Source organism: Ambystoma mexicanum, chromosome 4p (genome assembly GCF_040938575.1).
Source record: "Ambystoma mexicanum isolate Mex_15411 chromosome 4p, UKY_AmexF1_1, whole genome shotgun sequence".
In the NCBI taxonomy this organism is placed as follows: domain Eukaryota; kingdom Metazoa; phylum Chordata; class Amphibia; order Caudata; family Ambystomatidae; genus Ambystoma; species Ambystoma mexicanum.
This window is the reverse complement of record NC_090927.1, coordinates 446,977,125-447,002,204: the sequence shown is the minus strand read 5'-3', so window position 1 is coordinate 447,002,204 and position 25,080 is coordinate 446,977,125. Positions and strand designations below refer to the sequence as shown.

Here is a 25,080-nt window from a genome sequence, read left to right as displayed (position 1 = left end):
GTGTTCTGCAGCGCGAGTGGAATGTCCGGAGTGGTGCCAGCCGAGAGGCGACCAGCCAGGTAAGCCTTTTGAGCAGTCCGTAATTTGTAAATGTCTCTACTGCTTTCTTTAATGTTGCCTCTATCTTCCTCTTTCAGGTCGTTCTGTCCGGGAGGCGTGCAGATTCGAGGAAGCTGTTCTCAGTAGCTGCAAGTGTTTAAAGATGAAGTCTGCAGGTAAGATGTTGCTGGTAATTATGTTCCTTTTGTCTCCTTGCAGGTTCTGCTTCTCTGAGGTTCGAGGGAATAGCTGGACACTGAGTGTCATGTTGCAAGCTGCAAAGTAACACGAAGCGTGTGGTCTTGCTCGGGTGTGGTTTAAATAGCCCGAACAAAATAGTCCAGGTAAAGTAGTCTCTAGGCTACCACACCCAAAACACTAGACCCCATAGCTTGGTTCTTATGAACCAAGCTATGTGGCTGCCTGCATGTTGGCTGACAATACAATAAAGTAGTTCCCAAGCACATTGTTTTTCAAGGTGTATGAGCCTGGCACCACAGGTGCCAGGACTGGCCCCATGAGGGCTTTTGAAGAGGATTCCAGGCTCTAAAGGCCAGAGTCCTGACTCCACCGGGCCAATGGGTTTGCCAGAGGGGGTTTTGGGCGAGGGTCGCGACAGTAGGACAGTGGTTCTGGGTCGCACTCTCTTGTGGCTGGTGCTTCTGCTGCGTGCCCTCCTGTGCTAGTGCAGGCTCTTTGGATATTGAGTGGGTCGCCCTGGTGGTAGGGGACCCTAGGTGGCTCTGTGTACATATCCTGACGCCACTTGCACAGTGAAGTCTTTAGTAAATTAACTCTTTCCAAGATGGGGTGTGTGTGAAGTGCTGAGATCTGATATCAATGTCAATGATGTATTTGAACAGATGGACAAGTTACTTTCTTACCTGGTAACATTCTTTCGATGGGATGGTCCGACGACGTATTCCATATCTATGACATGTAATCACCACAGCTGTGCTGCTTCGGAAACTTTTTCGGCGTCTGCGTCGATGACGTCGATGCGCCGTCGTCGAGGACCTCCTCCGACGTCCGACGTCATCCGATGTGATAAGTAGGACGCACGACGCCCATAGCCTCAGTTGTAGTTTTTTCCCCCAGAACGTGTGACATAAGACTACTGCCAGTCAGACACAAAGCCTTGCGGAACGAAAGCTGCAATCGCAAAAGAAATTCTGTAGCGGGGAAGGCAGGGCAGGAGCGATATGGAATACGCCGTCGGACCATCCCATCGAAAGAACGTTACCAGGTAAGAAAGTAACTTGTTCTTCGAGGGGATTGGGTCCTCCGACGTATTCCATATCTATGACAGACTGCCAAAGCAGTACCAAAGCAAGGAGGAGGGAAAGAATTTAGAAGCAAAATGTAGAATAGCCAATCAAATAGCAGAGCAAAGGACCGCCTTGCCAAAGGCCAGATCCTGTGCTCGGATGGAATCAAGGGAATAGTGACGTACAAATGTATGTACTGAAGCCCAGGTGGCTGCATCACAGATGTTGCGAATAGGAACACCCCACTGCAGGGCAGTAGACGCAGCCATACCCCTGGTAGAATGGGCCCGCAAGCCAGCCGGTGGGTCCTTACCCGCCAAACGGTAGCACTCCGAGATGGCCAAAATAATCCAGCGAGACAAAGTCTGTTTCGTCACAGCTTGCCCCAAACGCTTTCCAGCGTAACCAATAAAGAGTTGATCATCCACTCTGACCCGGGACATGCGTGAAACATAAAAGCTTAAAGCTCTCCTAGGATCAAGCCTATGGAGCCTCTCCTCTTCCTTACCAGGATCCGGAGGAGGATAGAATGCCGGAAGAACAACCTTCTGGGCCAAATGAAATTCTGTCACTACCTTCGGAAGAAAAGAAGGACGAACTCTAAGGACAACCCTGTCCTTGTGAAATACAGTGAAGGGAGGCTTAACTGAAAGTGCCTGTAACTCACTCACTCTGCGAGCGGAAGTAACCGCAACTAAAAACACAGTTTTCAGAGTTAACAGCCTCAAAGGGCAAGAATGTAAAGGCTCAAATGGAGCACCCATAAGAAATTTAAGAACAAGGTTTAAATCCCAACCGGGCACCAGGAAAGGTGACGGAGGGAACACATTAGTGAGCCCTTTCAGGAACTGTGAAATCAAAGGGATTTTAAAGTAAGAACACTCTTCAGACGAGCGCTTAAAGATGGACAGCGCCGCCAGGTAACCCTTAACGGTACCCACTTGCAAGCCCCTGTGGGCCAAAGAAAGTAAAAAGGACAGAACCATGGGGATGTCACATGCAAAAGAATCCACATTCTGAACTCTGCACCAGTCGCAGAACTTACGCCAACGGCAACGGTACAGAGACTTTGTTGCTCACCTTCGGCCCGAAAGCAACACCTCCATCACGTCCTCAGGGAGGTCCCAATCCTTATACCTCAACCTTTCAGAAGCCAAGCGTGAAGGTTGAGGGATCTGACCTCTGGATGGAGAACCTGACCCCCTCCCCCCCTCCCGTGAGAGCAGATCGTCTCGGTAGGGAAGACGACGTGGAGGGCAGATGGATAAGTCGAGAAGGTCCGGGTACCACGTCCTCCGAGCCCACGCCGGGGCAATGAGGATCATCCGGGAACCGAACTTCCGTAACCTCCGCAGCACTTGCGGGATGACGGGGACTGGAGGAAACGCGTACAGCAGCGGGAATGACCACTCCACCACGAACGCGTCTCCTAAGGCTCCTTTTGGAGGAAATTCCCGCAAGCAAAACCTTTCCCACTTCCGGTTGACACTGGAGGCGAAGAGATCCACTTGAGGGGTCCCCCAAAGGGCGAAGATCTCCAGGAGAATCTCCTGAGCCAACTCCCACTCCTGAGAGATCGCGCTCTGCCTGCTCAGAGCTTCCGCCGTCATGTTTTCGGCTCTGGCCAGATGAACTGCCGAGATCGAAACTTCCTGCTGGATGGCCCAGAACTCGAGCTGCATCGCCTCCCTGCACAGAGGAAGTGACCCTGCCCCCCCTTTTTGTTGAGGTAGTGCATGGCCACTGTGTCGTCCGTCAGGATCAGGACATTCTTCCCTCACACAGACGGCAGAAAAGCCTTCAGGGCTAGCCTGACGGCCCTTAGCTCCAACAGATTGATATGGAGTCTGGACTCCGACGGAGACCAACGACCGCTGACTGTCAGCCCGTTGGCATGAGCTGCCCATCCCGTGAGGGATGCATCCGTCACGATCGTCACCTCCGGCCAGGGAAGCCAAAATGCTGCCCCCTTCATCAAGTTGCCTTCGACGGCCCACCACAGAAGGTCCCGGGCGACCGAGGACGGCACCTGAATCGAGTCCGACATCCTGCCGGAGGACTGCGACCATTGCGTCTTGAGTGCCCACTGCAAAGATCTCATCCGCAGGCGAGCCTCTGGCACCAGAAGAATGCAGGATGCCATGAGGCCGAGCAACCTCAAGAACTCGAACGCTGGGAGCGTCTGGGCATGCTGAAACTTGTGCACCATCTGCTGAATGTGAAGAGCCCTCACCTGGGGAGGAAAACACTGCCCCAGAGAAGTGTCGAGCACTGCTCCGATGTACTGGAGCCGCTGTGTTGCCGTCAAATGGGACTTCTTGAAATTGAGGGAGAAGCCCAGCCTGTGAAGGGAGCGACAGGTGACCGATAGATGATCCAGGACTTGCTCGGGAGAGCTCCCCCTGATCAACCAATCGTCCAGGTAGGGGTAGACGTGAATCCCCCCTTGCCTGAGATGCGCTGCCACCACCACCATGAGCTTGGTGAAAACCCTCGGGGCGGAGGTCAATCCGAACGGCAGGACCCGAAACTGAAAGTGCGAGTCGCCAACCGCGAACCTCAGGTACTTCTTGTGCTTGGGATGGATCGGCACATGGAAGTAAGCATCCTTGAGGTCGAGTGACACCAACCAGTCCTGAAGCTGAAGGGCCTGGAGGACTTGAGAGAGAGTAACCATCTTGAACTTGTCCTTCCTGAGGAGTTTGTTCAAACCGCGCAAGTCTATGATGGGTCTCAATCCCCCGTCTTTCTTCGAAATCAAAAAATAAGGGGAATACCATCCCTTGTTCCTCTCCGCTACAGGCACCAGTTCTATGGCGCCTTTCTCCAGCAGGGCTTGAATTTCCAGCGCAACGAGCGGATCCGGACTCTGCAAAGAGAGGTTCCCCGGTGGATTGTCGCGAGGCCTGTGCCGAAAAGGAAGACAGTAGCCGTGGTTTATGATCTCCAGAACCCACACATCTGAAGTAATGGCTTGCCACTCTACAAGATGCTGCGCCAGCCTTCCCCCAACCGGCGAACCATGGGACATGGCCTCACGACTGAGTGGGAGCGGCTGCGGCGTTACCAGAGGGCAAAGAGGCAACTGCCCGAGCGGCCTTGGCACCACGGGTACCCTGTCGTCCACCTCTGGGTACCCCTGCGTTGGCCTCTTTGACTGCCAGCCCCTCTCGCTTTACTGAAGGATGAGTAATAGCGAAAGGAACCACCCCTCCACTGCTGTCCCCTAGGACGAAAAGGCGGAGGTTGGCGAACTGCAGCGCCCAACGACTTCGCTGCAGCTTTTGAGGTCTGCAACCTCTCAAGGCTCTCGTCAGCCTTGCTGCCAAAAAGGTGTTCACCGTCAAAGGGCATGTTGAGGAGCCGGGACTGCACATCAGGAGCAAACTCCGACTTCCGCAACCACGCAAACCTGCGTATCACGGTGCTCGCCGCCATGGACCTACTGACGCATTCAGCTAAGTCCAAACCCGACTGAACGGACTCACACATGGCATCCTTACCATCCTGGACCATAGCAAGGAAACCATCCCGTTCGTCCCCTTTGGGAATATGTTCAGCCGCTAACGCAACACAGTTCCACAGAGTGTGCGTGAAACGTGACAAGGCACAAATGGAGTTGGCCGCCTGAAGCGACATACCACCAGAAGAAAACACTTACTTCGCCCAGCCATCAAAACGTTTGTCGTCCCTATCAGGAGGGATGGTAGGGTACGACGCCTGCTTCGCCGGGGCCGTGGCCGCCTGCACCACCAAACTCTCTGGAGTGGGGTGCCTGGTCAAGTAGCAGGGGTCGCCACTGGCTGGACGGTATTGTCGCGACAAGGATCTGCCCACCGCCGGGAGACTCTCCGGAGCAGTCCAAGCCGCCGCCACCCTTCTCTGTAAAGCCATATGGAAGGGCAGAACCGGGTCAGTTGGGGGACCAACATCAAGGATGTCTGTCAGATCATCCTGCACAAACTCCCCTGGGGGAGCAGACCATCCCAAGTACTCAGAAACCCTAGCCATAAGGCGCCGGTATGAGGAATCAGCATGAGAGCCAGGCTCAGGCCTACAAAACTCCACCTCCGGAGAGGTGTCCAGTCCACTGGCATCATGCAGTGACTGTCTCAACTCGTCAAACTGACTATGGCCCGAGACAATTTCATCCGGAACCTGACTAGGAACCAGGCCATCAGAATCCTCATCCGCCTCTGAAATATAGTCCAGGTGGCGAAAAGAAGGCACTCGAGAGTGCTTGCTCTTAACCAGAGCCTTCCTAGGGGGTCCACCCGTGCCCTGGGGTACCTCCGACACGAAAGGCGTCGATGGCGTCGAGCGAATCGGCGCCAGCGTCGAGAGAACCGGCATCGGCGCCTAGAGGATCGGCGTCGACGTCGAGGAAATCGGCGTCGACGTCGAGGAAATCGGCGTCGACGTCAGCTGCAGCGCCTCCAGAATCGGCGGCGTCGACACAGCCCTCGAGGCCGGAGCCTCGAGAAAGCCTGTCGACGCCCTCGACGCCACAGACGTCGATGCCTTCTTCGAAGACCTCACAGGTGCACACGGTCTCGAACGCGTCGAGGACCGGGACCTGGAACGGGTACGTCGAGAACGAGTCCCCTTGTCCGAACGGGACCTCTCCCGTGACTCGTGCCGACCACTCTTGCGAGCGGTGTCTCTCGACCTCACACGACCGACCCCACTCGGGGGCGCGGACGGCTGAGTACCCTGCGACTCAAGAATCGCCAGCATCTTCTTCCCGAAGGAAGCCCATTCCCCCGGCGTCGCACGGCTGGAGGGGTAAGCGACGTGCCGGGCAGAGCCCTCCGAAGAGGACCTGGAAGACGACCGGTGTCGGCGCTTCCGAGAATGCCTCGAAGAGGCTGAGGAGTGGCGAGACCGACTCCTAGGAGGAGACCCACGAGACTTCCGACGATGACACGGAGAGTCACCCCTCGAATCATCCGTCGAAAGCCCCGCAGACTTCGACTTCCGGGGCTTGGACACCCGACCTACCGACAACTTCTTCTTACGTTCGCGTAAGGCTTTGGACGTGAGCGACTGGCAGTCGATACAGTCATCCGTGTCGTGGGCCTCCCCGAGGCAGCAGAGGCAGGCGTCGTGCGAGTCCGTCACCGACATCTTGGACCCACACTCCCCGCACTTGTTGAAACCCGGACGCGGGGTCGAAGACGAAGAAGACATCTTCTGAAGGAATTTCACAAACAAACAGGTTCGAAGAACCGAGAAGAACAGAACTCCAAAGAGTCGAGGCATTCAAACCGAGGAGGTCCTCGACGACGGCGCATCGACGTCATCGACGCAGGACGCAGAAAAAGTTTCCGAAGCAGCACAGCTGTGGTGACTACATGTCATAGATATGGAATACGTCGGAGGACCCAATCCCCTCGAAAGGACCATTATTGAATAATAAACATGTTTTCTTCTGCTTATCACCTGCAAGCAAACGGAATATGTGAGATACTCAACAGCCTCCTTAAAGAAAGGGCTGCCAAGATCAAACTGACTTTGAAGAAGGGATGGCTATATTGCCTGCCCTCAGCTATACATACCCTATGGAATCAGCCTGGGTCGGACCACCACCTCACCCTCCATGAACTAGTAACAGGGAGGCAAATGAGAATGCCTCTTACACTTCCATCAAGGAGTAGAAGTGATGCCCAGAGTACTGCGAAACTGCTAGGTGATGAGCTGCATAATTATTTGACATGTGTATGACCTCTAGCATCTCTCATTTCAGATCAACTCAAGCGTCAGAGTGGTTGGTCTCAGAACACAGATGAACACCATTCAGCAACCAGATCATGTAAACTATTATCAGCACCTAAATATGACAATCTTCTTGTTTAGGTGTTGCCCGGAATGAGGTTTTCCCCAGACCTTTCAGGGTTCGGCCAGGGAATCCTTTTGAAGAAACAGGCCATTGGGCTACAGTGTCAACTGAGTAAAAGCTCCAGAAAGTACACCTTCTTGTGGAGCTGGAGGCTCAGGTATTTGGATGTCTATCAACGCCATCATATCCACCACCCGGTCGTGAAAGGCTCTAATAGAGCGGGGCGACGCTGTCCTGGTCCACTTGGTCTTTATCCAGTGCAGCAGAAATAGAATCCTGATCTGAAGCACATGGCACCTCAGGCCCAGAGGGCAGGATTGACTGTGCAACTGGAGTCTTTAGCACAGGTGAAAATGGAGGAGGGGCCCCACTGGAAGGGGGTGAGGCGTTGGCACTACCAGGACCTGCAGAGGGATTGCCCGAGCAGGGTGAGGTTCAGGTGGCTTAGGATACATTTCCTCAAATAAATCCTTAAAGTATGCCTTCATTGAATCAGAGTGTATAAGCGTCCGAAACTTGCCAAAAAAAAATCCTCAGAAGAAGGCCTAGGTACTGGAGTGGGTAGAGGCCGCTCTGAAGGGGCATACCCTCAGGATCGCAAAGAGGATGGTTGCCAGGACCGTTCACCACCTGGATCCACATAAACCAAGGGAGCAGATGTAAGAGGGAGCAAGACCGTGTGGCAGCAGAGACCGAGCATGCCAATCCATTCTTATTATCCGCAAAACATGGAAAAGGCTGCTCAGCCCCAAAAACAGGCCCCTCGGTACTAGCCGTTGGTATGAGATAGGTAGTAAAAATGGCCACCGTAGACCACAGGGGTTGGACCGCCAATTTGTTAACGCCTGAGGTGAACTGCGTCACAGGCACAGGTGTCAGTGAGGCAGTAGTCACCACAAGAGTATCAGGGGACATGTGTTCCATTTTAGCCTTGTGACAAGAACCCTTGGCAGAGCCAGTGCTAGCAGATCTCGAGTGCTTTTGCGACTCCTTAGAGACTACTGATGAATTAGCCCCCAGTAAGGGAACCTCGGCAGAGTCGGTACTCTAAGTCTTAAGGTGTTTAACTGGCTTCTTTACCCCCTCAGCAGGATCTGTTCGACCACAGTTATGAGTTTGGGAAGACTTGGAGTCCCCCCCCACCCCAATGAAGCCAGAGCCCTCAAAAGGTGGCCACTCAATCTTACTGGTCCTAGATCCAGCCCCAAGACGGGGATACTCGAGGGTAACCCTGGTACGTTTAGTCACCTTAACAGGAACCTTGAGATGAGAGACTGTACATTTAGTTCCAGATTTGGAAACCTTGGGAATGATCCAGGTGACCACAACCCCCAGAAGTACTATACTTAACTTAAGCCCCCAAAAGAGGAACCGCGGATGAAGATCCGGTCCTGGCAGCCCCTTTGCAGGGAACCTCAGAGGAAACTCCGGAGTGCCAGTTGGATCCCTTTCGGGACACCTCAGGGAGAACCCTGCTACCAGAGCCACTTGGGCACCTCCCGGACCCACAAGGAGTGGCCTGGCCGGGGTGCCCTAAAAAGGAACAAACTTACTGGTTGCTTCCTTTTTTCTTCAATTAACTGCTGTAAATGTGGAGGAGGAATACGCTGGAACACCTCCTCGCACCTGACAAGCCGACGCTGGAGCACCCGGACAGAGAGGGAGTCGCAGTAGAAGCACAAGACCCACCGGTGTTCCAGGCCCACGCACTCCAGGCAGAGAGAGTACGCTCCGGCATAGACTGTGGAACCGGAGCAGGAAAATGAAGGACAAGGAAACAAAAAGAAAAATATTACCTAAAATGCAAGTGTATCCGACCCCAACCGAGCGGAGAAAAGGGCTGAAGGGCGATGAGCGGGGCAGAGCTCAGGAAGGCGGGGCAGAGCTCAGGAAGGCGGGGCAGAGCTCAGGAAGGCGGGGCAGAGGTCACATGTGAAGGCCCTGTGTAAAAATAAAAGAAGGACAATAAAGTAAAAAATGTTATGCTTAAAAGTGCTCCGGTCCCGTCCTGATGGACAGAATGTCACACAAGTATGGAGGAAAGGGGACGGGACGTAGGAGTACTGAGGAAACATCCCTGAAGGGAAAAGGGGGTTTTGTGGTTTCCTCTGACAATGTCCTGTAATTCTCCTGAGTTTTACCCCCCCCCCCAAATGGTCCTCCCTCATATAGCCGCCCCCAAGGGCAGGATCAGCTAGCAGCTAACATCCCCTTGCCATGTAGGATGGGGTCTCCTCAGGAAAAGAAGTGATGACATTGTCAGATTCATCACGCCTCTCTCAGTCACTAGATATTTGTATCCAACTCCCATCACATAACTTTAGCCCTGCTTTTTTGTTCGTGTGACTGGGACAAGTTTTCGGAGAGATGGGGATATCCGACTGGCCTCCAGGTCACACGAGTACCTCTTATTTGGTAGGGGCCAATTGTTGGCCACGGCTCCCGCTCGGTCTCACAGCTTCTCGCCTTCATGTTCTCATACCCACGTCAGACTCCTGCTTTGCACTGGTGCTGCTCATTGGAAGTGCGCCTACTTTCTTAACCCGTGGTATCAGCATTGTTCTTGTGGTGTCCTGCCCACCACATATTGCTTGTGGTCATGCCACCTCCAGGTTGCTTGCCTCTCTCTCGACTGACCAGATACTATTCCTGCATCTACACACGCCAGTTCTCCAGCGCCTCGTCCTGGCATTCTCTACTCCTTCACAAGTCGCAGGCTTCGCGACTCGCTTACGCTCCATCTCTTGCTGGCGAAATGTCATAAGACTTCCCCTGCGCACCAGGTTCCTCTCCCCACTTCAATATACGTCTTGCATTAAAGAGACATTCTCCTTTTCTCGTGTGATTGGATTTACTCTTGCATTGCCTTTAGCCACAGACAAGGATGCCACAATTTTATCAGGTAGTCCCATGTATGCCATTACATTTGTTGGCGTAGGGAGCTCCTCTCAGGAACGCGAGTCCTTGTCCCCAAAGGGGGGGGGGGGGGGGGGGAGTTCCTCCCGGTGAGGTCCCACTTGCCTAAACCCTAGGGAGGGTTTTGCGGAGCAGGCTCAGCTCCCTTGTCTCAGAGGGAGAAGCTCCACCTTGGGGAGTAGACCTGTGATTCGTCACACCAGCCATAAAAGGTTACCCGTTGCCTCAATTATAACCCTACACACACACACACACACACACACACACACACACACACACACACACACACACACACCATTTCTTACTCACCAAAAATAAATTCTCACTAGCTAATGTGACAGAGAGCTGGAGAGACTCAGCCCTGCTGAAACGAGAAGAGATTAACCAAAATGTGGTTGACCAGCACCAGCTGGATTTGGTGCTGAAGTCCTGTAAGAAACTGATGGGTCACACAGACACTCACATCAATGCAGAAGACCAGAGAAAAGCCTGAACTGCACTGTTACCTCCCCGGAGGAGCATCACTGCTAAAAGCCAGGTATGCAGTACGTTCAGGGAAACTGGAGGAGTGAGAAAGCAACATGCCGAGTAGGTGCCGACTATCTGATAGCCCGAGACGGGGCCAAAACCCACAAACCCCAAGCTGGGGTGAGAAAGCAACAGGCCCAAGTGGGGTTAAGGCATCAGATAGCCTGAGACAGGGTGAACATTCATGTACCCTACACAAGGCTGAGAAGGAGAAGAGACCTAGAAGGGCTGAGGCAACAGGTGCCAAAGACAGCACGAGAATCTGAATACCCCATGCTGGGGTGAGACTAAAAAGTATGAAAGGGGCCGAGAGCCTGAAAAGGCCAAGAAGGGCAGAGAGAGAGTGGATATCCCACAAGAGGGTGTGAAACCAGAGACCCCAGGGAGGGGTAAAAACCAAAGGGGTTCTGATCCAAGCTGGTAGAGTGTCGGCTATTCAAAGACACATGAAGAGACTGTTTTGTTTAGAACAGGCCTAAAGCCCTACAGATATGAACTTTTCCCTTACGCCACGGGGAGAGGCTGTAAATAAGGCATAGGTTTGTGACAAGCTGGAACGGTACAGTGCAGGTCAGAAACCACTCCATTGGGAAAGTGGCCTTTAAGTATTTTCACTTTATTCTTGTTACTTTATGCCACATCGCTGCACAACATTAAAAATGGTACAAAATAAATCAGCATGCGAGAAAACCAATAAAGCTATTGAAGATTTCCTTTAAGGGGAGTTCAAAACAGAAGTTATGAGAGGGGAGAGCGAACAGCCAATGGGAGTGCATTCCAGTGAAGGGGGGCTAGGAGATTAAAAGGGTCGGAACAGGGACTGAGCACAGGGGCGAAGAGGGACAGTAAGAAGAAAAGGATTGTGAGTGATGATAAGTAGAGTAGAAAAATACAAGTGAGGAGTGATTAGGGGGGAGGGTTATAGAGAGATTTGAAGACCAGGAACAGAAAACGTAACACTTGGACAGAGTGAAAAGAAGCAAGTGTAGACAGGAAAGAGAAGGAATAAGAGTGTCACGGGCAGACAAAGAAAATAAAAGATGGATCATAGAGTTACAGATAGATTTGAGTGGGTATAGGTAGAAGGCAGGAAGACCAGAGCACGGACTCAAGAGAAAATGAGGGAGAATATTAAGAGTTTGTTTGCAGGAAAGTAAAGGTCTCAATTTGAGAATATTGAGAAGGCGTGCTCTGCAGGAACGAGAGAGAGAGAAGATGTGGTGTAAAAGGAACGAGTAGTTTGATGAATCCTAAAGACTCCCCACTAATCCACTGCCAAAGTCTCCGACCAAGTGGCCAGGGAAAGGCAGACACTTTCCGATCCTGACATTGGGGGTGTTGTTCCGCCAGAAGATTACCTCAGAGGTGAAAGGGCCCAGGCGAATAAGTGGGCTCCGTGGGATGAGACGCTGTACTTGTATTCCTCTAGGGAGAAGGTCCCCTCAATGCCCAAGTATGTAATGGCTTGTTGTAATAAACATCTTTTCATTCCACAAGATACACATACTAGGGGTGAAAAAAATCCAATCCTAGGCCTTGGGAGAAATGAAAAACGGTCCAAAATCCTAGAGACCGGTAGAGCTAATAAATAACCTCCATAACACCCAAAAGTATAGTGAAAGGACATCTGTGAATATGACCTAAAAACTTCCTTCCCAGCTTCAATCAGGCCTGGTAACTAATCCTTATGATATTCCTTTTAAGAATATTATAAATAATGGACTTGGGTTTAAAAGTAAAAATCAAACAAAAACAGGACTTTCCCATTAGGGACTTCAAGTACCACAGGTACTGGGACGAGGAAGAGGAAGAGGACTAAAAAGGTACAATGGTGCACGAGTGGTCAAATCATTCATTCAGATGACCCATACCTGAAGGAGCCAGAGAGGCTTAAAAAGCCCCCTCAGGTGAAGGCCATGGAGAAGCAGAAGAAGCAAGAGAAGCAGAAGAAGTTGTTACAAGCAGAAGCAGCATGGTCTGTGCAGGCAGCCCCAACAGAAGCAGGAAGATAGGGAGACCGCCACAACCTACGTGTGGCAAAAATTGGTTGTCGGTCCTGAGAGGGTCTGTGTCTCTCAAATCCTGAGGAGCAGGTGGCTGGCTCAGAGGGCCACAGGAGCAAAAGGAGCTCCAAGTGCAGGTGGCGTGGGCGAAGGTGGACGACAAACAGTTTGTCGGGTCGCGAGGAGCCACAGAATCAAAGGTCCTGTGAACAGCGAGGGTACAGGAGGCGCAGGTCATACCCGGTGAGACCACATTCTGGTAAGGACCCCGGAGCGCTCCGTACCCACTCGCATCTTCAAAGCAGGCATTCAGCAGTAGAGCAGAAGTCGCGTAAGAGTGGTTCAAAAAGCAAATCTGAATACTGAACTGTTGAGCAGCAGCAAAAGTCTTGTATACCAAAAGCAAATGACTAACTGTGAACATGTGAGTCCCTGGAGAACCCAGCAAGCTGATGGCCTGATCTTGTTGAGAATATCCGCAAGTATTGCCCAAGCCAAAAGCAACTAAAATCAAGGCAAAAACAATACAACCTATATTGCCAATGACAGAAGGGGGCTAACAAAAGGCCCCTAAGCTGTGAAACATGTTGTCCTATGCATTTTGCAACATTGGGTATACGCTGGTATAAACTCACAATGCGAAAGCCAAGAGAGGCAGATTGAGACCCTATGCTCGTCAGTGTTTGGCTACCTTTGTAGTGGGGAAACAAGAGTGACAAAAAGGCTGCTCTTCTGGGAAAAGAGATTAAGAAGGAGAGGAGCATTATGTACAGAAGAGTATTTAATAGTCAATGTGAATCATGTTTCCCTAAAGAGTTGCGGTTGGAGGAATTTAAAACCGTAGTGATTGGCCATCCAGGATTGAATGGCAGACAGCAAGAAAGGGTAGTGTGAATCTGGGATGAGAAGGAAGAGAAGGATAGAAAGAGTTGAATGTCATCCATGTAGAAGTGGTGGAAAAGACCGAAAGGGAAGATGATCGCAGCAAGAGGACAAATATAGAGTGAGAAGAGGAGGGGACCAAGGACAGAGTCTTGGGGGACCATGAGAGAGAGATGGAAAAACATTACCCCAGGACATGAGACAGAATAGGTGACATTAGCCACATAGGATTTAAACCAGGTTAGTACAGAACCGGAGAAACCCAGAGAGGAAGGAGAAGAAAGAAGAAGAGTGTCTTCAACAGTACCAAAGGCTGCTGATAGATCAAGGAGAATTAGAAGAGAAGAGTGTTTAGTGTAGCTTGAAGAGAGTCACAGACCAAGACTAGATCAGTCTCAGTGGAACGGTGAGGGCGAAAACAAGATTGAAAGTAGCGAAGCAGAGAATTTGTGGAAATTCAAGTTGAGATTCGAGAATACACAGCACGTTCAAGGAGCTTAGAAAGATAAGGAAAAGGGGAGATTGTGTGGAATTTCAAGGAGGGTTTAAGGATAGGAAGGAAGGTGGCATGTTTGAATAGGGAAGGAAAACCAGAAGTGCATTTCTCCCGTTAATTACTGTATGCCCATGTACCTGTACCTATGTACTGAATGGAATTGAGAAAATCCTAATATTAGTTTCCGTTTCGTGTTTCTCTCCCTTCCCACCACCCTTTTTGCTTCCTCTTAATGATGTTGTTGGCGTTATATATGTAAAATAATATAATTGATGTCAAGATAAAGAATTCTGACAATAAGGACATTATTTCAGAAAGGATATTTGATACTAGGATCGTTTCACCAGTATGAAGTGCCCTGAAGAGGACCCGTAGGGTCGACACACGTGTTGGCATCTATCTGGACAATTGGCCAATGTTTCCTGTACTTGGTCTTATTTTGGTTTGTGCAATCAGGCATTTATCTGGGCAAGTGGCCCGAGTACATTTTACTTCCATTTGATTTGGTTTTGACAAATAAGTTGAGCACACTTAGGCTGTGCTCAGCTGGGAGTGACTAACTAGCATGTGCACACATCTTGAATTGATTTGAAAAATGCAATTGAAAATGTGTTTGTTCATAAATTGTTTGCAGGTTTCTGTTCTGGTAATTGGACTTTGACCACAAAGATATATGCTCGGTCTATGATCAATGTCAATACATTACTCACTGTTCTCAGGCAGACAATTGCCCCTTGTATTACTTTTGAATCTTATATATTTGAAGCTATAGCGCAGACTAGGGGAAATACTGAAATATTTGACTTGGGCTAGTTGGGCTTGGGTAGCCCTTCTTTTCCTCCCAAACCGCAGCTAATACTCGATTTGTACCCCTTTCTGAGCAGTTAATATGATCATCACTAACATTTAACTGGTTGAACTCTTTGCACACCCGGTTACTAGTTACCCCACACCTTGATTTGTATTATATATGCATGCACAGCATTTATCATTGTTTTCCTGATTCTTCTGGTACACACGGTTTGCTTTACTGGTCCAAAGAAAGCAGAAATCCCCTTGATTCTCCCCACTCCAGTGACTAACAGTTGCCTGTACCCGAAAGACCAAGGCCATTTGGGATTTTCCCTACATCAGCAGTTTGTGTAGGGTTGCCTAGACCTAAGACAAATGTCCCTATGGTTCCCCTTGTAGGAAGGATGATTACTGATCTACTTCTTGAGAATTTTGAAAGCACTCACTACATGAAAGGAAGACACAGGAGACGCACGAGGGAAGATGATTATGAGTTAAATAATTATTTAGACAGTACAGCACGTTCGGGAAACGTGCTATCAGCACATGAACAAGGTAGGAGAAAGAACCTCTGAGGAGAGCTTCTATGTTTGTGCTCTCCTACCTTATGCTTTGGGGAATTCTTAGTTATTCATAGCTATAGAAGTAGCAGCCCAGAAAGTTCATTGCCTGACGCACCTTGCACTCTGCCATACAAGAGGTCAGTTTCAGGGTCGAAAAACATCCTTGTTATGGATAACCGAGTGGACAACTTCAGAAGATGATTATGTGCAAGATTTGAAGACAAGAGCACACACCAGAGATCACGTGATAAGATATGAAAAGCCTGGAATGATGGGAGCAGGAATCAGATGGGAAATAAACAAAAAGCTCAATTGTCAAGGAAAAAATGATGACGAAATACAAAGATGCAATGAGAGAGGTCAGCTGCCTGAAAGTCAAGGGAACAGTGCTTTCTCCAGATGGATGGGAGGAAGGCCTAGTCAAATGTAGGGCATTGGCACGTTCAGGATATTATGATAAAGTTGTAAATTCTGCCGAAAATGAAAGCAATCATTGGCCGAAGATTGTAAAGTTGCTGACATGGGATCAATGATAAAGGAGGACCTTTGCAGATAGTGCCTCTAGCTAGTGCAGAGCTGTGTTTCCGAAACAAAGGCAAGAGAAAAGTCGGGATGAATCAACAATGTGAACGAATTTTCGATGTACCAGGCATGAAGAATGGGACAGTAGTGATAATGGACCACTACTGGGCTTGTGGATCCAGAGCTTATATGAAGTTGCCCAAGGACTGGGGAGGACTGTGTTCTATAGTGATCGTTCATGTTCCAGCGTTGGTGATTCCAAAGAGTGACCGGGACATTGGAGAGTTTCCAAAGGCTGATGCTCATATGAGGAAGAGGCGATCACTTGGATTTCTCAACTGAACAAAGAGCAAATTACTTTTCAGCCAAATCAATAGAAGCCTTTTATTCTATTCCGTATGAACACAGGTTGTTCAGTCAGACTTAAGCAATATTCACGACTATTTTCATGCCAGGGATCCAAACAATAGTGAATGCGAAGTGGTTACAAATCACTCGCTGGGAGCTCCTGCAGGCAACACTACCATAAAGCGAATCAATGCTATCAAGGAAGCGCTGAGAGCTATAAGACTAATAACTCTCCAGAATAGATTTGTATTGGATACGATCACAGCGATGGATGGAGGTGTTTGTGCCAAAATCGAGGAATCATGTTGCACATTCATACCTTCTCACGATGACGAGAATGGGACATTGACAGAGGCCATAACGTTACTGACCAACTTGTACACCAAGATGGAAGATTAAGTGGAAGATATTGCCGATGACTGCTGGTTTGCATTAATCTTCTCATGGGTTCCACAATGGATGGCGAATACCTTCAGGTTTCTTGGAGCATTATTGGTGATGATCATGTTTGGATTCTGTGTGATTAGGTTAATAATCACACAGTTCAAGAAGACGGCAAAGAAAGCAGTAGGAATGAAGATCATGATCGATGTTGAATCTGCATTTGGATCCACAGAGCTGACTGAGGAAAAGATCAGAAAGTACATAGAAGGCAGCATGCATGCACCTGATGGAACAAAGTTCCTGTATCCAAGAAACCACAAGAAGAATGTAGGAAGATGGGTTTACTGTAGCCCAAATGGACGATGTAGTCACATGACTTGCAGTGTTGATGACCATATCAAATCAGCAGGATCTTTGAAAGGTGTGGTGAAAATATGGACTCCAAAGAAACACTATTTTAGAGGAAGATGTCTAGATGTGAAGACTGATGAGGGAGTGGTCGATGAATCAACCAGAGGGGGGAGTGTAGAGGAGGAGCCAAAATCCTCTACTGGAAGTCCCGCCCCTATCTAGCCTATATGTTGGGAACCGGAAATGGTGACAAGCATGACACCTGTAATGATGCCCATAACACAAGTCTTCGAAACAAGGTATCCATTGAGAAAACCATTCTTCATGTATCCATGAAGAGCTGACAGTCTTGAGAGAAATCCCTGAAGAGCATGTAAAGACGGAGGGATGAGGAGACTAGTGGCGTCACATGAAATGAGGTGCCAAGAAGAGATGCTGAGAGAGAAGATGTAAAGACCATACATAATCTGATGGACGAAGTAGAGGATTGAGTGACCCTTTACGTGCGGAATGAAGATCACACGTGCAAAGAGCACTGAAGAAAATGCAAGCCGTTTTATAAATCTACAGATGCAGTAACGCAAGTAGACTAAGTATGCATATAGGCTGGCTATACATAGTGAATAGACTGCAGGCGATGCCGCCATTACATAGAATCTGGATGTGCCACATCGAATTTGGGCAAACTGGAATCTCCTAAGTAGAAGGGCTGAAAGTGTGGCGTAGTAGCTGGCAAAGGAAGAGTCGAGAAGGCTTATCTGGCCCAGTGTCAAGGGTGAGGCAGCCAAGAATCTGGTTATCATGGAAAGATGCAATGAAAGTGAGAGGCGAAGCAAGCTCCTGTTAAGGTACGACGGAAGACAATGAGTGCCAAGTTTTATTCATTTTAAACGTATTAAATGCAAAGAAGGAGCTCAAAGCACGGTCTCCAGTCACATGGGCCTAGGTGGAAATAGAATTTGGGCAAGCTACACTGAGACTTGAAGATAAGAATATGCTCACACTCCCTTCTATTTCCAGGAGCAGTGATACTTGCACGGCCAAGTTCAAAGACTATCCTCCTGGCAGACTGCTTGAGTGATAATGGATGATGGCCTAATTGGGTGGGGAGGCATGGTCAAGCCCAACCCACCTGCACCTGGGGTACCAGCTTGCGTGCTGCTAGGGAGTGGAATATTCAAGAAGGGTACAAGCGTGCTAACCAATGGTATAGGGCCATGTATCAAAGAGCACTATAGTTTGAGACACAATGAAACGTCTTGTAATTTATGACACTGACGAGGACTTGCACTAGGGGTGGGCTTAGTTGTCCACCTGACTGTAGAGACCCAATCACAATTCCATCCCCCATAGAAAGTATACTTAGCTGTTCCCCGTTGTCCTACCACTATCCTACTTAGGTTTTTGTAGTTTGACACGTAGTATGACATCAGCAATGACGAATTTTTGTTATAAAAGTGTGTTTATGTAAATCGCTGAGAACTATGCTGCGAGACGTCCATTGATGTCCTTGGTACTCCCCGTTTTAGATCATTTTTAATAAAAACAGCTAACTATTTGCCAACTTCCTGAGTCGGTCTATTGATGTTTGAATAACTTCTGCATCCCCATCCATCCCATAGAGTGCTACCTTGCTTAAAAGGGCCTACGGGTACAAACTGCTGGCACTGGCTGTTGCTCACACGCTACAGGGCAATGTCAATAACAGAAGCAGGGGGGGTTCATGTGTGCAAAGACTGACTGACTTGTTACAACATCCTAAAACACGGGGAGGTAAGGTCTCTGGTCTTGAATGGGATACAGAACTATTAAATTAAATCTGATGGAGTTTTTGACTTAAACATGATTGTCTCTTAATTACCTTCTATAATTTGATGGGTTTATTAGTGAGAGAATTTTTGTGAATTATCAGAGCAAGAATAGCGTTGTGTCCATAAGCAGCATTAAAGGCTAGATAGTCAAAGTTAAATTAATACTGCTTTAATCTTAATTAATGCAGGTAAAACTGTAATGTATTTCTTAAATAAACCCCAAGAGGATTCAAATCACCAGCAAGTTGGTAGTTTTCGACATAAAGGACCAATTAAGAAAGTCACATAGGATGGCAAAATTATACCTGTAACAATCGTACCTTAAGTCCCTGGTAGATAAACTGTTATCTAAGCTAATTCAATTAAAGATAGCATTTGTTAACTGAGCAACAGTGGAAAATAAAAAGGTATTAAGACATTTTGGATTAGACGGTCAAGTTGATGTAGAACTGCACCAAAACTGGATATTGCTTAGTACTTCAAGACAGCAACCATTCAGCTGGAAAAAGTGTAAACTCAGCCAACCTATCCTTTCATTTCTGCAAGACTCAGAGGTAATTCAGTCTGGCATTTACGACAATTCATGGTATTTTGTCACTTTTTGCAAGGAGGGAGCCCTTCCTTGTGAGGCTAGGGAGGTGAGTAACATTCCCCCTAGGGGTGGAAAGCAGGACCTCACAGGGAGAGACTCCGCTCATGGGAACAACTCACGTTTAGTGAGGGAACTCCCTAACCCTCTTACCTTTGAGACCATAAAGTCTGCCAAGAGACAATCTGAAAGCACTATGGTATGTTATTGCAATACTTCTTCCTTCCTGTAAGAATTGATATCACTAAGATAAGGAAGACTGAAATAGACATAGTCGTATCGCAAGACATCTTCTGAGAGTACTGTGACAAAGAGGATCTATGGAGTTATGCAAACTATCTTTTGCCAAGTACAGAAGGTACTGGGAAGAGGTGGCCCAGAGGAGTAATGACGAATACACAATGGACACCAACAAAGGACTATGACATTCCGCTGAGGCGGACCCAGCTGTTTGACATAAAAATGGATAAAGGACTCACCGAGAAGTTAAGCAGACGTGAAGCCTGGCAGACCTGGGAAGTTCGAACTTGGGAGCAAGAAGGTATGGCTGGAGAAGCAAACCTCCGGTCAGGAGGATGCCAACAGCGGGGTGCAGGAGTCTTTCACAGGGTAAAGCAGAGCAGGAATGACTGGATGCTGGGAACTGACCAACCGTGGTGTGACCTCGATGAAGTGGACCAAGCAGTCGATTAACTGCACCCACATCGCCAGGCTGGAGAGCCAGCAGAGGAAAGCACACAACAGCGGGGAGCGGAAGGAGAATAAAGTAGTGTGTCAGTGGGAACACAGCAACCCAACACCCCAGGAAGAACCCATGGCATGCCCCCCACCAGAGGAAAGGTAATAGGAGTCATAGGAGACCCGGTAGGGGATTGGGTTAGAGTACTGAATGGGAACAAGGCATCAGAGGTGAGCTCCCTTATCTCAGTAGTTGTGTCAAGAGTACCAAATGGGAAGAAGACATAAGGCCTCATAGTTGGGCGCTATTACTGCTGCATTTAAGGGCTGGCCCCATCAAAAGTCTGGCAGAAAATGCCCCCTCTGCCCCCAAACCCATTGGATCCAATGGACCCAATGGCGGCTTACCACACCCCCTGCAACTCGGGATCCGGCGCACATTGCGCCAGACCAAGTTACGGTAACGCAAATAGAGTTGGGCGGGATACCGCTCAACTTGTGAGGAGGACCATAGTGAGTAATCTCCCTCATCTCAGTAGTTGTGTCAAGAGTATCGAATGGAAAGAAAGCCTTGGGTATAATCTCCCTCGTCTCCAGAGCAGGGTTGTGATAACAGTACCAAGTGTGAAGATTATATCACAAGTGATCTTCCTCGTCTCAGTTTTTGTGTCAAAGAGACTAAAAGAGAGTAACATATTGGGAGAAGTCTACCTTAACACTATCCCTAAGAAGGACACTAAAGCGAAAGAGTGCTCTCTGTTGTGAGCGTAGAAAGAAACAGGGACAATATGGGAACAATCCCCCTTGTACTCACTGTGATGCTGGAAATGCATCGGAGGGACAGGGCCTCTGTATTCTTGTCCTTTACTGCTTTTTATCGTGTGTTCTGTCGTGTTTTCCGCACAGGAGTTTATGTGGGACTCCTGGCCGTGCAGCTCTCTTTTGGTTTGGTGTACAGACCCATGGGATACCCTTATGGCACCCATGGGTGGGGGTACAACCCTGTGCCCCTAGTGTATGTTTTTGGGCACCTGCGTGTGGCCCACAGAGCAGGGTATGGGCTGGTGGCAGCTCGGTATGGGCTGGTGGCAGCTCCATGCTGAATTTGACAGGTGCCCTGAGTAGCCTCCATTTTGGGATACCCATGCCCTGCCATTGGAATCAGTTGATTCCTGATAAGAAACAAGATGGCCCCTGTGGACTCTTGCTTTCTATTACCTTGTTTTCCAAAAATGATGGGAAGCCCTGACTCTGTCCCTTCCCCCTGACCGGCTGTTGGGTGGAAGTTCCATATATGGTGTTGTTGTGAAGGACAGGCCAGACTGGCTGGAGCCTTCCCAGTGACTGTATGTTATGGATACACCCTGTGGGTGGGACCTGGGTGAATGGAGTGTGACACCAATATGCACTTCTTGCTGTGGATGTCTGGTTTCTAGCATGAGAGACAAAGACTGAGATAGCCCTGCCCGAAACTAGCATGAACGCAGTGTGTAGTGTTGAATGGCTGGGTACTTGTCCCAATACACATTCCTTGTTGTGGGTGTCTGAAAGGGAGGAGTATGGCCTGAATGCACTGTATGCCCGATTGGCTGCCTGCCTGCATGAATGCCCTTCTGACCGATTGGATGCCAGAGTGTGACCCAGCAGAATGAATGGGAGATCAACTAGTATATCTGGGGGCCTCTCACTGCTAGAATTTGTGTTCAGAAGCTGAAGTCCACTACGACGAGTAACTGAAGCTTGACCTTGAAGCCCTGCTGGACGAGAAGAATTGCTGTTGTTCTCCTTCACAATCTGAAAGCTGCTGTGCCTCCAAGGACTGACCCAGAGAGGACCTGGTAAGGCACCCTCTTCCTGAGCTACCAGGGACCATTGTGCACCAGCTGATCTTTGCCAAAGCTCCCTGGTAGACAGACCTACAGGCTGCCGACCTGAGACGGGGACTGCCGCGGAATCCCAAGGAGAAGCGCTCTGACTGTTCGCCACTGTCGATGACTGCCATCGCCGACTGGAGCCGCCATGCTCCTGTTTGCCTAAGAACTTCATCTGATCCACGGATGCTCTTGTCTGCTTCGCCGCCCACTTTATCCCACTGGAGAAGGCCCGACCGTCAACACGCCGAGGAGCATCCGCTGGTGGGTTACCCGCCACCTAGAGACCACAGAGACGGCGACGACTCGACGCCCTTGCTGGGCCACAGTTCTTCATCATCTCTTTGCGGTCCACAACTATCGTCACCGAGGTGCCCCGCACGCCTCTTCCTTGCAGGACGCCAATGTTCCGTCGTAGACGAGCACCGCTAGGAACGAAGCTGCCACTTCACTGCCATAGTTCACCCGGTTCTCCGTCAGACATTCGACGACCCGTGAGGGAGGGCACTCAAGAAGGGCCGTCGAATTCCCGTCGACAAACGCTACAATTCCAGGTACATTGGGGCTGTAGAACTATTGTAGAGGGAAATAAGACTCAGAAAAATATATGGACCGGGCTTGTGATACATCTTTGCTTTACAGGTTGCCCAGGTTGGGGGGGGGTCTCCACACAGAACTGTGTCTAGTGATACGGGGCCAGTATTCTGCCAATTGTTCAACCATCTTGCTTTCCTTCCTCTCTCTAATGTTGGTTTCCTCTTTATTTGATCTGTGTGACATTCTGACAGTATAGTCGATGCTCTTTAATGCAATATGATATTGGTGGTACCACTGTAGAACTGTATATATTTACCATTGTTGATTTTCTGAGCACAAGGTGAGTTATTGTGATAGTGTACATAACCTTGAATATTAATTATATAAAGACTGTTTTAACCAATACAGTGTGTGGACATTCCTTTGTGGGCGCTTGGGGACTACACTGTACTTAAGAACCAGCCTGCATCACCTCCTGAAACGCTAGGCCTTGATTGCTCGATCACGATACCAATAACAGAGAATCTTGGCTGGGGTCCTCTGTGCTTCTCCTCTACCATATAGAGAGCAGAAGTACCGACCACCCCCCTCCAGTCTTTACACTCACTGACAAGAGGAACGTAAAGAAAGTTAAAGAATAACTGTTCTGGAACCAGAAGGTGTGTAAAACCTTTGAGCAAGCCCTGAGAGAAGCCTGGGAAGAATTGCCAAAATTGATAAAAACTGCTGCAGGAAGTTATCCAAAGATACCCAACGACTGAACCAGGAGAAGGAAGTCATTCTCCTGGTTTTCCACATAATTGTTGAATCAGAAACTAAGGCAAAGTGTTACCAAACTGAAGCCTGGAGACTGGCCAGGTTAACAAGGAGAAGATAACCTTTGATGAGCTGTTGAACAAGGAGAAGAGAGTCAAAGTTGAACTGCTATCAAACACTAATAGAAACACGCCTATAGGGCAGGGAGTCATTCTCCCGGAACTATTTATGTTAATGTCTTTTGTTTGTTAGTAGTAGGCTAGTTTGGACAGAGGACAGACTGAGTTTGACAACCACCCTGATGACGAGCACACAAGGTATTCTTTAGTTAGGTAGGGAAAACCCTTTCGAGATCGGGAAAGATGGGCCCTTTCCATTATTATTTCAATACAAAATCGTAGTGAAAATGCCACCCATTTGACAACCCCTTACTTCAGTAAGCCACAGAGTGCACAGGTCCATATTTCTAGCTGTGGTATCAGATAACACCCCCTCCTTCAGGCCAGAAATTAAGAGCCGGTATGGTAAAAATGAAAAATGTTTAGACATAAGAAACACTTCTAATTTGGTATTTGTAGCAAGACAACCCCTAATCACAGGAAGTGCACAGTATCATTGTTAGACAACTAGATCTCCAGGGATTTTGTCTTACTTACTTCGTCCATTTTCATACACGTGCCAAAGTCTGCTAATTTTAAGTGTCCATATTTATCCAAGAGCATATTGTCCGGTTTGACATCTCGATGTATTAAACCCATGGAGTGAATGGCATCAAGTGCTAGAACCACTTCAGCAGTGTAGAACTTGGCCCACTTTTCAGGCACATCATAATTGCTCATGAGGTTTACAAGGTCTCCACCAGGCATGTACTCCATCACCATGTACAAATATCGATCATCTTGAAAGGCACAAAAGAGCTGTAATACAAAACAATACAAAAAGGTTAGCTATAAGCAAAGGTGACCAAAAAGGTGATAATTGCTATCAAAATTCATTAGAGTGCTAATATAGTAAAACAAATTAATGTTCCTGTTACTTTTCAACAGTATACAGAGGTAGCAATTACATCACACATTTTGATATTTTTAAATCACCAAAATGAAATGTTGGTACCACAACTGATAAAACTGCACTGACTCGCCCTACAAGCATGCACCACCTTCACAACCATCTGCATCATATACAAGTCTGTCATAATGCTGCACTACCCCTAACTGGCATGCAAAGCCACCCTTTATGGGGGTCAGCACACAACTGAATTGGCCGTACTGGAATAGCAGACACGTAAACATCAAACAAGCAAGAGACTAGTGATCTTGGCTTATGCCCCACAGGTTGTTGAAGATTGTACCCACCAGCAACAGACTCACCCCCCACCATATGCTCAGATGATCTGCTAGAATATCTGCCGATCCTTGTGGCGATAATAGGTGGCTGAAACCTCTACAATTCCAGGAGACGATACTGTAATCTCATTGCTTGTTTATAATTTGAGGTAGAGAGTCAGCCAGCCAGTTTAAGACTCTCTGTATATCCTCAATCTCAGCTTTGTCTGCCTTGGGTAGATCTGTGTTCAGGGAGACTTTTTTCAGTGGAGGAGCCACGTTACGCGGACAACTGCGATCTTCCATTTCAGGGTCGGCATCTATTTCAATGTCCACGGTCCAAAGACTTCGTTTAAAACTTCGCATTAGCTGAGCTGTTGCAAGGAATTTGCAGTTTATAGCAGAAACATTCGGATTGGTCACATAGAGAGGCTCCACATATTCAAAGTCTGCAGAGCTAAGGACACGAAGCTGAGGTACTGAGTGGAGCCTAGTCATAAAAGCTGATCTTGTGAGCCAATTTTGTTCGTGCTGCTGATACAAGTTTTTAATAATGCATATGCGATTGTTGATTTGATCAGA

At 48.6% G+C, this 25,080-nt stretch overlaps 1 protein-coding gene across 3 annotated transcripts in view; it reads right to left on the bottom strand.

Moving 5' to 3' along the window:
• Positions 1–25,080, bottom strand: part of ROCK2 (Rho associated coiled-coil containing protein kinase 2) — a 1,440,935-nt gene that overhangs the window by 739,838 nt on the left and 676,017 nt on the right. For all 3 annotated transcript variants that reach the window (XM_069605961.1, XM_069605962.1, XM_069605963.1), the window contains exon 5: positions 23,830–24,090. In XM_069605961.1, coding sequence (XP_069462062.1) covers positions 23,830–24,090 — 261 coding nt within the window. The remainder of the gene's footprint in view (positions 1–23,829; positions 24,091–25,080) is intronic.